Genomic DNA, 15,832 nt, shown 5'->3' with positions numbered 1-15,832 from the left:
CCACTTCACTTCTTCCTTCCTAAAGTTCACCAAGCTCTGTTAGAGAAAGTTACTTTATACTATCTAACAATTGTAATATCCATAAATGAGCAGTTGATGGACTACAGGTCAGAATCTTGAATTAAGGATGAACCTGACTTCAATTATTGAATTATTGCTTTTGTGAACGTCATTTTTTATATTTCTGCTCATTACTTCTGCTGATGTAAACACTTTCTGTGAATATGGTGCACTTTGACGTAGGGCTGTAAAAAATTAATCGCGATTAATCAAATCCAAAATAAAAGTTTGTGTTTAGAATATATGTGTGTGTATTGTGTATAATTATTTTGTATAAATACACACACATGCATGTATATATTTGAGAAATATTAGCATTTATATACTGAATATATTTTTTTATATGATTTATATTATATATAAATAGAACTATTGTATGTATAAATAATTTTTTTTGCTTAAATACATACATGCATGTGTGTGTATTTATATGTACAAAATAATTATACACAATACACACACATATATTATGTAAACACAAACTTTTATTTTGGATTCGATTAATCGCGATTAATCGGTTACAGCCCTACTTTGACGCCTCATGTTTAAACATTACAGCATTATCTTAGGTATAAATCATCTACCATAATACAGCATGAAGTATAGATAGTTTTAACAGAATAAATCTACTTTTTTTTTTAAATGAGCCGTGTCCCACATTATAATCCATTTACATTGTAACTCATATGAAGCATAATCAGCTGGCAAGTAAATAATGTCATTCAATTTGCACAGATTTTGATCATGTTTTTGTTAACGGCAAATAATATTGTAAGAACAACCCTGTATCCGAACTGCTCTTTGTTTGGCCTTTTCTAAAGGTTAAGTGCCATTTGTTTAAAACGTTTCAGGCCATATTTTGTAGCATATTTCTATAGATATAGATATTTCCACATATATCGTTTATCTGTGAGGCTTGGTGTCCTTTAACTCTTCATCTCTCTGCCACTGACTCTGATCTCTTTATTCTGTGTTATCCTCCTTTCTCTCTCTGTGCACTTCTTCTCTATCAGGAGCCTCAAACTACTGTAATCCACAATCCCACTGATGGAAACAAGGTATTAATGATCTTCAAATACTAACATAAAAGGGCTATAAAGGTGGCTTATTGCGTCTGATGAATGTTGTCTAGTATCACAGTCAGACGATGGCTGTCAATAAACATGATTCCGTTTTAAAGTTAATTATATATATATATATACACTGCTGTTCAAAAGTTTGGGATTGCTAAGATTTTTTTTTATATTTTCAAAATAAGTCTCTTCTGCTCACCAAGGCTGCATTTATTTAATAAAAAAAACACAGCAATATTGTGAAATATTATTACAATTTAAAATAACTTTTTTCTATTTGAATATATTTTAAAATGTAATTTATTACTGTTATCAAAGCTGAATTTTCAGCATCATTACTCATTACAATAATAATTTACTCATCATTACACATGATCCTTCAGAAATCAGTATAATGTGATGAAACATTTATGATTATTATCAGTGCTGAAAACAGTTTTATTCAGGATTATTTGATGAATATAAAGTTCAAAAGAACAGCATTAATCTGAAATAGAAAGCTTGCGTAGTATTAAACACTATCGTTCAAAAGTTTGGGGCCAATAAGAAGTTTTATTTTTTATTTTTTGGAAAGAAAAGAAAGAAATGAATAATTTTATTCAGCAAGGATGCATTAAATTGATACAAAGTGACAGTAAAGAGATTTATAATGTTACAGAAGATTCTTGCACAGATGTCCTGCTTTCATAATAGTCCAAATTAATGAATAAAACAAAACGCACCTTAATACCAGGTGTAAACAGGACACGCGCTCAGTTAAGACCACATTTAATAAGTAATAAATGCAGAAATCCAGAAATTTTCAAACAATTCACTGTGTCACTGAATGTGTGTGTCCATATGTGTGTGTGTGTGTGTGTGTGTGTGTGTGTGTGTGTGTGTGTGTGTGTGTGTGTGTGTGTGTGTGTGTGTGTGTGTGTGTGTGTGTGTGTGTGTGTGTGTGTGTGTGTGTGTGTGTGTGTGTGTGTGTGTGTGTGTGTGTTTCAACTGCGGTCTTCAAGTGTGTGTCTCAGTTCAGTTCACTATATGAAATACACAAACACATAATCTCCAAATGTCATCACAATATACATACTTTCTGTTCAGATCAATTATAATAAAACATATCAAGTCATTGATACTCCAATGTGGAACGCGGTTTTGAAAGGGGGTTATTAATTTCTCTGGCTGTTATTACTTTTCATTTAACATGAGCTTATTTATTTCTATATCTTTATCATTTAAACCTTCATTCATTTGTTTGTTCTCTCTCAGGAATCATCCGAAAGTGCCAACACCACAATTGAAGATGAGGACATTAAAGGTACAGTGAACTTCAGATCAGCTTTTACCTTCATATTCATATTCACCTCTTTAGTGAACAGTAGAAGACTCATTCTGAAACATTGACATTTTTGCTTCAATATTTCATTTTAAAAAAAGACTGCTGATTTCCTTCCATTTCTTCTGCTACGAGTTTGAGATTATAGTCCATTATTAGACAGATTATTAGTCATTATTAGACAGATTCTTAAAGATTGCTCTCAGACAATAATGTTGAATGCAGCCTCTACTCTTCTTATATACCGTCATGCTGTAAAACTGGAAACATACAGAATCTGATCACCGGTTTCCTGCATGTATCATTAGTTCGGCGCACCTCTATACTCTATAATTTACGGTTGGTGAATATCTGTGGAGATGAAGCTTTATATTTCAAGCTTTCTTCTACATGCCTTCTAACTTTCTATTCCTCTTTTTTGCTATCGTGAGCTTTGCAGCTTGAACAACGGTTGTGTCCCTTGTGTAAATATCTGTAGATTAGGTTGTGTGATATAAATGCAGGTGGTCATGTGACTTGTGTGTGTGTGTGTGTGTGTGTGTGTGTGTGTGTGTGTGTGTGTGTGTGTGTGTGTGTGTGTGTGTGTGTGTGTGTGTGTGTGTGTGTGCGTGCGTTTGTGTCATGATATTTAATGGTATTTTCAGTTGATTCTAAACACCAAGGGCCAGATTTCATTTCCATAATGACCAACACAATCTCCCAAGAGCAGCGCAGATCGCGTCTGGTTTAATGCTTTTTTGGGAGGTAAATAATGGCGCAAACACCAGTAAAATACTTTAAATAATTTAAAATAATTGAAATACTTTCCTGCTATAAATACTGTCTGAAAGGGAAACTCCTACAAATGCATATGCAATGAGATCAGCCGCAGAAATAACCCTGCGCTCTTATTTCTCACTGCGTGTCTTTAGTAAATCCTGACAGTAGTTTTTTTTTAACACCAAAAGAGTGTTTGCGCTGGAGCAAGCTGTTAGTAAATCTGGCCCTTCGAGTCGTATAAGAGTGAATCTCATTACACCGGTCAAGAACTTGTCATATTTCACCACAGAGAAATAAATAAATATTTTGCTTAAATACGTTTTTTTTTTTTTTGTACATGCAAATCCCCACTTTTTAATCTTTAAAAAAAAATAACAAATCTGAACAGCTCTCTCATTTTGTGAACTGACCATGTTCATTACCAAAATAAAATACTTGTAGAGCAATAATGTAATCGCTTCTTTCATGAATAATGCACACGTTAAACCTAAGTGAAACCTATGCAGAAATTATCACCACTCCAAAAAAATATGTCCATGTGGATCCAAAAAATAAATCACTATTGTAAAATTCCACCAAAGCTCTGAAACGGACAGTAAAAGTTGGCATTGGCTCTTGCGTGTCCTCTGAACGAAACGCCACGATGTCAAACCTGTGAAGAACAAATCTTTTTAAATTCCTTTAAATAAGTGTAAAAGATAAATGTATTTACAACGGAGATGTTTCTGTTCCATTTGTCATTCCTTTGCTGTTTCATTCATGTCTGTTTTCAGGGGTGTAAATCTGTTATTCATCTTCTATGTCATTTCTGCTCATTTCCCCCTCCTTGCTTTTTGCATTTTGCCCTCCCACTATCAATCCATGTCTAAATGTATTCGCCAACCCATCCATCCATCTATCTGCCAACCCATCCATCCATTGAACTGCCAACCCATCCATCCATTGATCTGCCAACCCATCCATCCATCTATCTGCCAACCCATCCATCCATTGATCTGCCAACCCATCCATCCATCTATCTGCCAACCCATCCATCCGTTGATCTGCCAACCCATCCATCCATTGAACTGCCAACCCATCCATCCATCTATCTGCCAACCCATCCATCCATTGATCTGCCAACCCATCCATCCATTGATCTGCCAACCCATCCATCCATTGATCTGCCAACCCATCCATGCATCTATCTGCCAACCCATCCATCCGTTGATCTGCCAACCCATCCATCCATTGATCTGCCAACCCATCCATCCATTGATCTGCCAACCCATCCATCCATCTATCTGCCAACCCATCCATCCATCTATCTGCCAACCCATCCATCCATCTATCTGCCAACCCATCCATCCATTGATCTGCCAACCCATCCATCCATCTATCTGCCAACCCATCCATCCATCTATCTGCCAACCCATCCATCCATTGATCTGCCAACCCATCCATCCATTGATCTGCCAACCCATCCATCCATTGATTTTCCAACCCATCCATCCATTGATCTGCCAACCCATCCATCCATTGATCTGCCAACCCATCCATCCATTGATCTGCCAACCCATCCATCCATCTATCTGCCAACCCATCCATCCATTGATCTGCCAACCCATCCATCCATTGATTTTCCAACCCATCCATCCATTGATCTGCCAACCCATCCATCCATTGATCTGCCAACCCATCCATCCATCTATCTGCCAACCCATCCATCCATCTATCTGCCAACCCATCCATCCATCTATCTGCCAACCCATCCATCCATCTATCTGCCAACCCATCCATCCATTGATCTGCCAACCCATCCATCCATTGAACTGCCAACCCATCCATCCATTGATCTGCCAACCCATCCATCCATCTATCTGCCAACCCATCCATCCATCTATCTGCCAACCCATCCATCCATTGATCTGCCAACCCATCCATCCATTGATCTGCCAACCCATCCATCCATTGATCTGCCAACCCATCCATCCATCTATCTGCCAACCCATCCATCCATTGATCTGCCAACCCATCCATCCATTGAACTGCCAACCCATCCATCCATTGATCTGCCAACCCATCCATCCATTGATCTGCCAACCCATCCATCCATCTATCTGCCAACCCATCCATCCATTGATCTGCCAACCCATCCATCCATTGATCTGCCAACCCATCCATCCATCGATCTGCCAACCCATCCATCCATTGATCTGCCAACCCATCCATCCATTGAACTGCCAACCCATCCATCCATTGATCTGCCAACCCATCCATCCATCGATCTGCCAACACATCCATCCATCTATCTGCCAACCCATCCATCCATCTATCTGCCAACCCATCCATCCATCTATCTGCCAACTCATCCATCCATTGATCTGCCAACCCATCCATCCATTGATCTGCCAACCCATCCATCCATTGATCTGCCAACCCATCCATCCATTGAACTGCCAACCCATCCATCCATTGATCTGCCAACCCATCCATCCATCGATCTGCCAACCCATCCATCCATCTATCTGCCAACCCATCCATTCATTGATTTGCCAACCCATCCATCCATTGAACTGCCAACCCATCCATCCATTGATCTGCCAACCCATCCATCCATTGATTTGCCAACCCATCCATCCATCTATCTGCCAACCCATCCATCCATTGATCTGCCAACCCATCCATCCATTGATCTGCCAACCCATCCATCCATTGATTTGCCAACCCATCCATCCATTGAACTGCCAACCCATCCATCCATTGATTTGCCAACCCATCCATCCATTGATCTGCCAACCCATCCATCCATTGATCTGCCAACCTATCCATCCATTGATCTGCCAACCCATCCATCCATTGATCTGCCAACCCATCCATCCATTGATCTGCCAACCCATCCATCCATTGATTTGCCAACCCATCCATCCATTGAACTGCCAACCCATCCATCCATTGATTTGCCAACCCATCCATCCATTGATCTGCCAACCCATCCATCCATTGATCTGCCAACCCATCCATCCATTGATCTGCCAACCCATCCATCCATCTATCTGCCAACCCATCCATCCTGCCCTTGATGTTCTTCCCTTATATATAAATCCTCCATATCCCTGGGCCAGTTTACCGCCGGTCTACTAGAATGTACAAGCGTGAACAATCTCATTCCCGTGAGTCTAGTTCTTCCTCTTCCTCTTCCTCTTCCTCCGTCTCCTGGTTCTTCCCAAATATGTGTCCTGAAGAAGTCTGCTGTAACCTCATTCTCAGAGCCCTCCTGGCTCTATACCTGCTGGTTTTCCTATCTGCCTTTTTGGCGTTCCTCTACGCCAACTCAACAGCCGATTGTGGCCAGTGCTTTATTCCCAAAGCTGCTCCCAAAAGATCTCAGCTAATCCAGAACCACGTCACCATCCAGTGTAAGTGAAGGAGGGAGACCGGGAGTCAACGCACACTTATAGACTGGTGTACACTGGCTACGTTTACATGCACAACTTTTGTTTCAATCGAACTGAATTCATTCTAATTGATGAATCTGAATGTAGTGTTTACATGTCAAATATATTTCTTGACATGCGCTCACTGCAGGAATATGCAGAGTTTCCCGATGTTTGCATATAATAACCATTCTCCTACATTGGTTCTTTATTTGTTTTAAACAGCAGACTTAAGATTTATCCGTTTCTGGTCATAATTTGGAGACTATGATCATATGAACAGTTGTGCTTATATTTATCACACAGTAAAAAGTCGTGTGTGGATGAGAGTCTGAAGCTAACACAGGTGTTGTCCTGCTCCACTTCACACACGCAGAGGAAGAGGATTATAGAATGACGGGAAACTCATTTATACGACACCGGAAGAACAGCTCATTCCACGCGTCATACGTCATTACGCTATTTCTACATCATCGCACACGCGCAGTCCTTTCAGTTTCGCTTTTTAAACCATTCAAGTGTTTATGTGTTCTCTCGATCGGACTAGAAAATCAATAAACCCCTTTCAATCTGATCGAAATTTCATTCGGCCCGAGCTCAACCGGATCGACTGAGGCGTTTACATGAAGGATTTTGTGTCCGATTCAGCCGTCAATCCGAATACTAACGGATTATTTGGTTGCATGTAAACGTAGCGAGTGAAAGCTTAACCAACACAATCTCACGCCAGTTTGCACTTATTATACGTTTTGGTGAATTGTTGGCAAATTTCTCGTTTTCATACGATCTGCTGACAGGTATGATTAGGGGTAGACCTTCATGCTTTTCTTCTATTAATTGAGGTTTTTGTACGATTCACATCGTACGAATTCATTTGAGATCGCCACCGTGTAACACAGTTAAGTTTTCCCATTGAGATTGGCTGAACCAGTAGGCCACAAGATCGTGTGTGTGTGTGTGTGTGTGTGTGTGTGTGTGTGTGTGTGTGTGTGTGTGTGTGTGTGACCACAAAACAAGATGCCATTCCATTTTGACAATCTATCAGCTTTCCTCTTTCTAGAGAGGAAAGGGGTTGTAAATTCAATAGTGCATAATGTATAACCCAAAAATCTATTTTGCGATTACCTTATGAGCTATGATTATTACCTTACATATCTTGCTTACAATCAACTACAGTGATCGTCTGCGCTCCCATTGGTTGTCCAAGTGTTTCTTCTCATTTGCATCAGTAAAATCACCGAAGCCTCATGGAAAGTGAATGACTTCCTGGCCAGTTTCTCTGAGAATCTGTCACTGCGAGCACACATTACCATGGAGAAAACACAGAAATACAGTTTATTATGATTCATGAACCTGGTTGGACACAGCGAATACAAGCTTTCCACACTCTTATTTGGAGTTTGATGAGATGCGTGTTCATTTGGTGCTGTCAGTAAAGCACTGAAGCGTCTCCGCAAACATCTGTTTCTGTCTCTGATTTTGACTGTGAAGGGTCCCTTGAGGAGCGCGTGTGCCAGACGACGTTCAGGAGCATTAGTGCCCTCTAGTGGCGATACACATAACCCCACACTCAAAGAGATGTTCATTTCAGAAAGCACAATTCCACAATCCATCCAGTTTACAGACAAGTATTTTTAGTTGATAAAGTTTAAAATATGGATTTTTTTCTTACACATCTTATTTATAATAACTGAATAATCTGTGAGCTTGCTGTGTTTGGTACAGTATCTTCTCTGGCCTGTGTTAACATCATGTTTGCAGACTTAATCATATTTTCACACAAATTACATTTTGGGAAATGATTGAAATCAAGTTTGTGTGCAAGTTCAGAACCGAGATCGGCCACAATAACACAAACACAAAAACATCTGGTTGCCGATCGTGTGTTTGAAGCTTGTAAATGAAAGCATATATTTCAGGATTGCTTTCCACTGACTGTAGGTACAGTAAATATTACATTAATGGATAAAGTGGAAAACTATGGGGGAATACTGAATGGCTTCGGGATTGATTCTGAGTCTCAAACCAATTTTGATAATCTTGCGCGCATATTATTGATAGTGTATTATTGATAGTGTATTATTGATAGTGTATTATTGATAGTGTATTATTGATAGTGTATTATTGATAGTGTATTATTGATAGTGGCTTTACAATGCAAGAATCATAAAATGGTTATACAGGGCATCCTTAAAATGCAAAACTGGGTTTTATACAATATAAAGTCTTTCTGTTTTATGGAAGCTTGTTTCCGCCACAGAATAAATAATAAAAGGCATCTGTGACTTCATCTCACAATTCTGACTTTTTCCTCAAAATTAAAGTTATAAGAAATAAACTCGCAATTCTGATTTTTCCCCCAACATTTTTATGATAGTCACAATTGCGAGTTGTAAAATCAGAGTTGTGAGAAATAAACTGCCTTTTTTGATCAGAATCGCATGTTTATATCACGCAATTCTGACTTTATATCACACAATTGCGACTATATCATGTAAACTCGCAATTGTGAGATAAAAAGTCGCAATTATCTTTTAAAATGTTTGGAAACAATTTTATATTCAGTATCTGGTCCTTGGTTTGAAAGTTGAAGCTCCTGAACTAAACAACATTGCTAAATAATATCCGAAACAAGTTACAACTCAACATTTTTGTTTTTATCTCAATAAAAAATGGTTGTCAAAAGGTACAGATTTAAAAGAGCGATTTACTGTTTAATCGAACATTCCTAGTTGCACTGTATGAGATTACTAGTGTGTTTTACACAGTTCTTTACTTTCTGTTCTCTCTTTGTGTGTGTGTGTGTGTGTGTGTGTGTGTGTGTGTGTGTGTGTGTGTGTGTGTGTGTGTGTGTGTGTGTGTGTGTGTGTGTGTGTTTTAGTGCGGAAACAGGAGATCATTAAAATCACAGAGCTGCTGATCGAAGCCATTAATAACGGAGATTTCGAGGCATACACGTGAGTGTTTTCATTTCATTGCTTTTCCTTTTTCTCTCTGTTGACAATATCTTAATATGTCTCTAATATCCCACAGGAAGATCTGTGACCCTGGACTGACTTCTTTTGAGCCTGAAGCGTTGGGAAACCTGGTGGAGGGGACGGATTTCCACCGGTTCTACTTCGAAAACTGTACGTGAAGTTTCATGCTGAAGGAATCATTTACCTCAAAGTGTGTTTTTACTTCCTCCATGGAGCAAACACAACGATGACAGAGCGCTCTGTCCACACTAACACATTGAGTTTTAATATCTTTGAGATGTTATTACACTTGCTGGTTACAATATGCTAATTGCTGAGAAGTTTGTTCAGTGGAAAAAGTGCTTTGAATGACACTATAGAGGTTTAATAAACACTGAGAGAAAACTACACAAGTTTTACGGCTGGCCGATATGATGATATATAACATTGATATGAGTGATCTCATGGTTTTAGACCTATATTGTACCGGTATATAAAGCGTTTATGTATGTATATATGCACGTCATTATCAGCTGTATAGGGTCAAAAGTGCTAACAACAGAAGCACATCTGGAGCACATGTATCGGTGCAAACACACGGTCTGATCTGTGAGCCACCGGTGTTGAATCCTCTCTAAAGTATGGTTGTACTGTCTCTAGCTCTCTCCAAAGGCCACAAGCCCATCCACACCATCCTGCTGAACCCGCACGTGCACCTGATCGGCGAGGACGCCGCGTGCGTGGCGTATATACGGCTCACCCAGTACATGGACGTCCACAACACGCCGCGCACGATGCAGGCGGAGGAAACGCGAGTCTGGCATCGCCGGGACGGAAAATGGCAGAACATCCACTTCCACCGCTCCGGCTCGCCAACTGTGCCCAACAAGTGAGATCTGTGTTTGTGTTTGTGACACATCTGTGTTTGTGTCTCGAGATCCCCGACTGGGAGTGTGTGTGACCACTAGTGTGAAGTGCGGCTGTACTGTTCATCACAAACGCACGCGATTCGGCACAGGCTGATTATTATATGTGCAGCCTGTCAGTGAAGACACACACACACACACACACACACACACACAACATATCCCTCTGAACACCAGAGGGCGTCTCTCACACACACACACACACACACACAACATATCCCTCTGAACACCAGAGGGCGTCTCACACTCACACACACACACACATACACACTAGAGTGCGGATCGGGCCGAATTTTTCAGTCCGAGCCCGGCCCGCGTCCGACAGAGCAGTAACCGAACCCGACCCGAGCCCGACAGGCATAAAGATAATTATGTTCGAGCCCGACCCGAGACCGGCAGTTAAAATCCCATTTTTTTCTCATACTAATGACAATTGTACGTTTGTTTGTGTGGAAAGCCGCTTTTATTAAGCAACTGTAGGAAGGCAATCGGAAATGTAAACCGGATGAGCGCATCAGCGCGCGGAGCAACAAGCGCTCTTAACACCTGGCGCGCGCACATTATACACGTGTTTCGTTGTCACGGCTACATAAACACATGTCCGCACACAGGAAGACGGATGGTAATATTTTACATGTATTTTAATCACAAAAACGAGCGTTTGCATCAAGTGAAAGCATCAGGCACATCGGCTACCTACATAAGCTGTTTTAAATTTAAAATGTTCAATGCCTTATCGCGCTGATGTGACCGAGCCCGACCCGAACCCGAACATCATTTCTAAATATCTGTCCGAACCCGGCCCGGCCCGTCGGGTACCGGCGGGTGCCGTCGGGCTCGGTTGGGTATCCATCCTCTAATACACACACACAAACACACGCCACATATCCCTATGAACACCAGAGGGCGTCTCACACACACACACACACACACACACACATACATACACACACACACCCACACACACACGCCACATATCCCTCTGAACACCAGAGGGCGTCTCACACACAAACACACACACACACACACGCCACATATCCCTATGAACACCAGAGGGCGTCTCACACACACACACACACACACACACACACACACCACATATCCCTCTGAACACCAGAGGGCGTCTCACACACACACACAGAAGGAGGAGCTCAACTGTCTCAACCTCTCTCTCTCACACACACACACACACACACTCACTCACTCACACACACACACACACCCCCCCCCCACACACACACACACACACACACACACACACACAGAAGGATGAGCTCAACTGTCTCACTCTCACACACACACACACACACATACACACAGGAGGAGCTCAACTATCTCACTCACTCACTCACTCACACACACACACACACACACACACAGAAGGAGGAGCTCAACTGTCTCACTCACTCACTCACACACACACACACACACACACACACTCTCTCACACACATACACACACACACACACACACACACAGAAGGAGGAGCTCAACTGTCACACTCACACACACACACTCACACACACACACACACTCACGCACACTCACACACACACACTCACACACACACACTCACACTCTCTCACACACACACACAGAAGGAGGAGCTCAACTGTCACACTCACACACACACACTCACACACACACACACACACTCACGCACACTCACACACACACACTCTCACACACACACAAACACACACTCACACTCTCTCACACACACACACTCACAGAGGGAGGAGCTCAACTGTCACACTCACACACACACACACTCACACACACACACACACACACTCACGCACACTCACACACACACACTCTCACACACACACAAACACACACTCACACTCTCTCACACACACACACTCACAGAGGGAGGAGCTCAACTGTCGTTATAAAGTGAGTCTGGAGTGTGTTATTAAATGTCTTTTGTTTGACAAGATTTCATAACCATTCATAATCGCGATAAGCCAAAGTGCGATTCCATGTAAACTGCGATTAATCGTGCAGCGCTCGTGTGAATCTAACAATACTTCTTCCTCTTCCAGCTAACATGTCCTCCGGCTCACAGCGGAGTCCGCCGCGCAGTCTTCAGTTCGTCTACTGTACGAGTCTTGTTTACATTCACCGCTGGACTTCTGGAACAACAGCGCGGACTCATTTCATATCAGGATGTGTATGCGAGTACATGACATGTATGAGTGTGCTGTACTCATCTGTGAAGAGCATGTTCTTACTTCGTACTCTAAACTTTTTTAAACAATTTTTTTGTATAACTCGAAATATATGGAGACGTGTGTTAGTAATCTGTGGTGTTGGGGAACAGGTACTGTATATCAGAATATAATTATTCAAGTTTATTTGGTTTTAATTAATGCTGTCAAACCGATTAATCGCATCTAACAGAAACCTTTGTAAATATACTAATTGTGTGTGTGTGTGTGTGTGTGTGTGTGTGTATACAGTATAAACACACACACACATGTATAAACTTTTCTGTTAGACGTGATTAATCGCGATTAATCGACTTGACTACTAGTTTTAATCAAATTTGTCATTAAAGACAAATTCAAAATGGCAGATAATTTACATATTTCTTCAAATGACAAATATGAGCTTGCGTACGGGTTTTAGTGATGTACATTTGGTGACGTTATGTGAAGTGCTATTTCTGCTTTACACTCTGGAGTATTAATAGTTTATTGTTGATAAAGTGGAAAGGTTTAGAGTTTTATTTTGATTTCATTGTCATGCATATCTCATAAAACTGAATGTAACACACACTAATACTACACCAGACACGCTCGGATGTGAAACTCTGATTGGTTGTGTTAGCTTTTATCGGGTTCTCACGGGACTCTTCATCACTCATCACCTTCCTCTCGCTCTGCACACGAGACTCTGTTCGGACAGGATAGCCAAATCTTCTTTGCAATGCTGACGTGATACACATATAATAATATAGCTTTAGTTTCCTCATTTTACAACATTATATCATAATATTACTGGAGGACTTGATAGATTTCTAAATACTTTAAAGTGTCTAATAAAATGTGTGATTTCTGCAAAATGCTTGTATTGACATTATTTTGATATTATGCTCGTCATGACCAATTAATTTCATCTAATCTTCATCAAACTGTGGAAGAACTTGCAATAGTTATAGTTATGCTAATATTTCATCAATGTTAAGCCTTATTGATTCTTACAGAGACATAACCAGAACTTCATTCGATGATTTAGACAACTTTGCAGATCCAGTTAAATGTTTGTATAGCGATTGGTTACTGTAATGTACAATTAGTAATGTAACAGAATATTTGTGTAATATCTGCTGATTAACAACAACATCAGATATCGAGAATGAAACCGTTTGTTAAACGTACACTTTATTATTATTTATAAGTACCTCTTTAAACTGTTTGTTGCTTGTGTTTAGTCAATATGCGTGCCATACATGTTTAGTTTTTTTCCTTTTTTTTTCTTTTTTTTCTCTCTTTTTTTTTTTTTGTTTAGTTTGAGCTAAATCTCACTTTGACTCGGCCAATGCATTTGTGAATACACAAAAAAATGTGTCTCTAATATTAATTTGACTAACTTCTAAAGGTCTAATGGGTTAACATGCCATTTAAACTGTGCTTGCATCAACCATCGATTAATCTTTGCCTGCTATTGTTGTTGTTTAATTTTATGATTGAGATATAGATGCAAATACATTAATGTTAATCAAAAAGTACCAGTCATAAGTGTGGACATACAGTAGCTGCTCATGCTTTATTATGAATATGGACATTCCTGGTAATGATCATAACGTGGTTTGGATCAACAAGCATGATGCTTTTAGGACTTCAAAATCCTGCATTTATTGCATTTTATTTATTAAATGTTCATGTATTACCTTAAATCTATAAAATCTAAATACCCACAGGTCAGTTATTACTAGGGCTGTAATCTCCCAGTCGATTAGTCGATTGTTGGTCGATAGGTTCTGGCTCGACCAAAATTCTGATTGGTCGATTTTTTCCCGCGTTCGTTTCATCAGTTTTGCCGCGTCCATTTCATCAGTTTTGCCGCGTTCGTCTCATCAGGTGGAAAGCACTAATTGCTAATGGGGTTGTTTTCAGAGCACCCCTGTTCCACAGGTAACAGTCTGTCTTCAGAACACCCCCCTTGTTTTCACTTCTTTTGGATTAGCCCAACCCACCGGAGAAGAGAGACGGCTACTAGAAGGTTAGCTGAATATTATTTATTTAATTGTGAGTGTTTAATTCATAGTCAGTCCTCTTCTACCATGTCAACAAAGACATCGGCAGTGTGGCAGCATTTTTTTTTTATTTTTTATAGAAAACGGGAAAAAAGGATTGGAGCCCAATGTGCTGTGCCACTGTTTGTATTAGTTTTGAGCCTAGATGCTTTATTTTCAGTTATGCACTTTATTTCGTTTTTGCTCTTGATCTGGTTTCTTTAAATATTTTTTTATTTATTAAAATGGACGTGCCTTTTGTGTTTGAGTAAAGCTTTAAGTTAATAGTCTTCGTGTCTCAGCCGCGAAGCTGCGCTCCTGTGTTCAGCCTCACTCTGCGAGCTGTCAGTTATTATAATACATATGATAAAAACAATTGTCTAAATTATGTTGCATATTCCTCAAAAGTTCTTGTGATGATATCACTAGTTGACAACAGTACTATTTTCGGAAATCATAGGCTATTGCACAGGTGCGCGTGATGCAACGCTGTCAGAGCCGACATACTCGTGTGTCAGACTCATTTCAGTGCAAAATAATTGGGTCAAAAACGATTTAATATACTGCAAATAGCCTACTATTTTTTTATGTTTATTTATAATTCATTTAGGCGGACAACAAGGCTACCAAGTACTGCGCATAGTGCGCAGCTAATTCATTTAACGTTTTTTTTTTCCTAACGTCATTTTTAGTCGATTTTTAGTCGAAAACTTCAGGACTTCAGTCGACCAAGATTTCCTTTGGTTGATTACAGCCCTAGTTATTACACCGCGCTGTTAATGCCCATTTTTGAGTGGAAGGAAAAACACGCTGTTTACCTATATGTGCATGTGTCTTTAAATGCAAATGAGCTGCTTCTCCCCGCCCCCTTTCCAGAGGAGGGCGGAGTCTGTACAATGGAAACTCAATCAAAACAAACATATGTTTCAGTTTTTGGCAATCATCTCTATCGTTTCACACTCATGTGACATTGCAGTTCTTCATCATCGTGAAAGTTTATTATCTCACTGATTCTTGAGAGTCGGGACAAAACACGTTTTAAAAAACTTTTTTTAAAAATACACACTATATCAATTA

At 40.1% G+C, this 15,832-nt stretch overlaps 1 protein-coding gene across 11 annotated transcripts in view; it reads left to right on the top strand.

The window, feature by feature from the left end:
- The window catches only part of camk2d1 (calcium/calmodulin-dependent protein kinase (CaM kinase) II delta 1), a gene marked incomplete at its 3' end in the record, with an annotated part of 78,719 nt that extends 65,141 nt beyond the window's left edge, over positions 1 to 13,578 (top strand). For 5 of the 11 annotated variants that reach the window (XM_079605436.1, XM_079605434.1, XM_079605439.1 and 2 more), the window contains 5 exons: positions 2,388 to 2,436; positions 9,511 to 9,586; positions 9,663 to 9,757; positions 10,247 to 10,475; positions 12,561 to 13,578. In XM_079605436.1, coding sequence (XP_079461562.1) covers positions 2,388 to 2,436; positions 9,511 to 9,586; positions 9,663 to 9,757; positions 10,247 to 10,475; positions 12,561 to 12,564 — 453 coding nt within the window. Of the gene's footprint in view, positions 1 to 1,073; positions 1,119 to 2,387; positions 2,437 to 6,317; positions 6,612 to 9,510; positions 9,587 to 9,662; positions 9,758 to 10,246; positions 10,480 to 12,560 lie in introns of those variants that run through there. The other 6 variants (XM_079605431.1, XM_079605435.1, XM_079605437.1 and 3 more) reach the window with 3 other exon arrangements.
- Between the last annotated feature and the right edge of the window lie 2,254 nt (positions 13,579 to 15,832).

Source organism: Phoxinus phoxinus (assembly GCF_949152265.1).
Source record: "Phoxinus phoxinus genome assembly, chromosome: 2".
Lineage (NCBI taxonomy): Eukaryota > Metazoa > Chordata > Actinopteri > Cypriniformes > Leuciscidae > Phoxinus > Phoxinus phoxinus.
The sequence above is the reverse complement of the archived record's forward strand: the minus strand, read 5'-3'. Positions and strand labels throughout refer to the sequence as shown.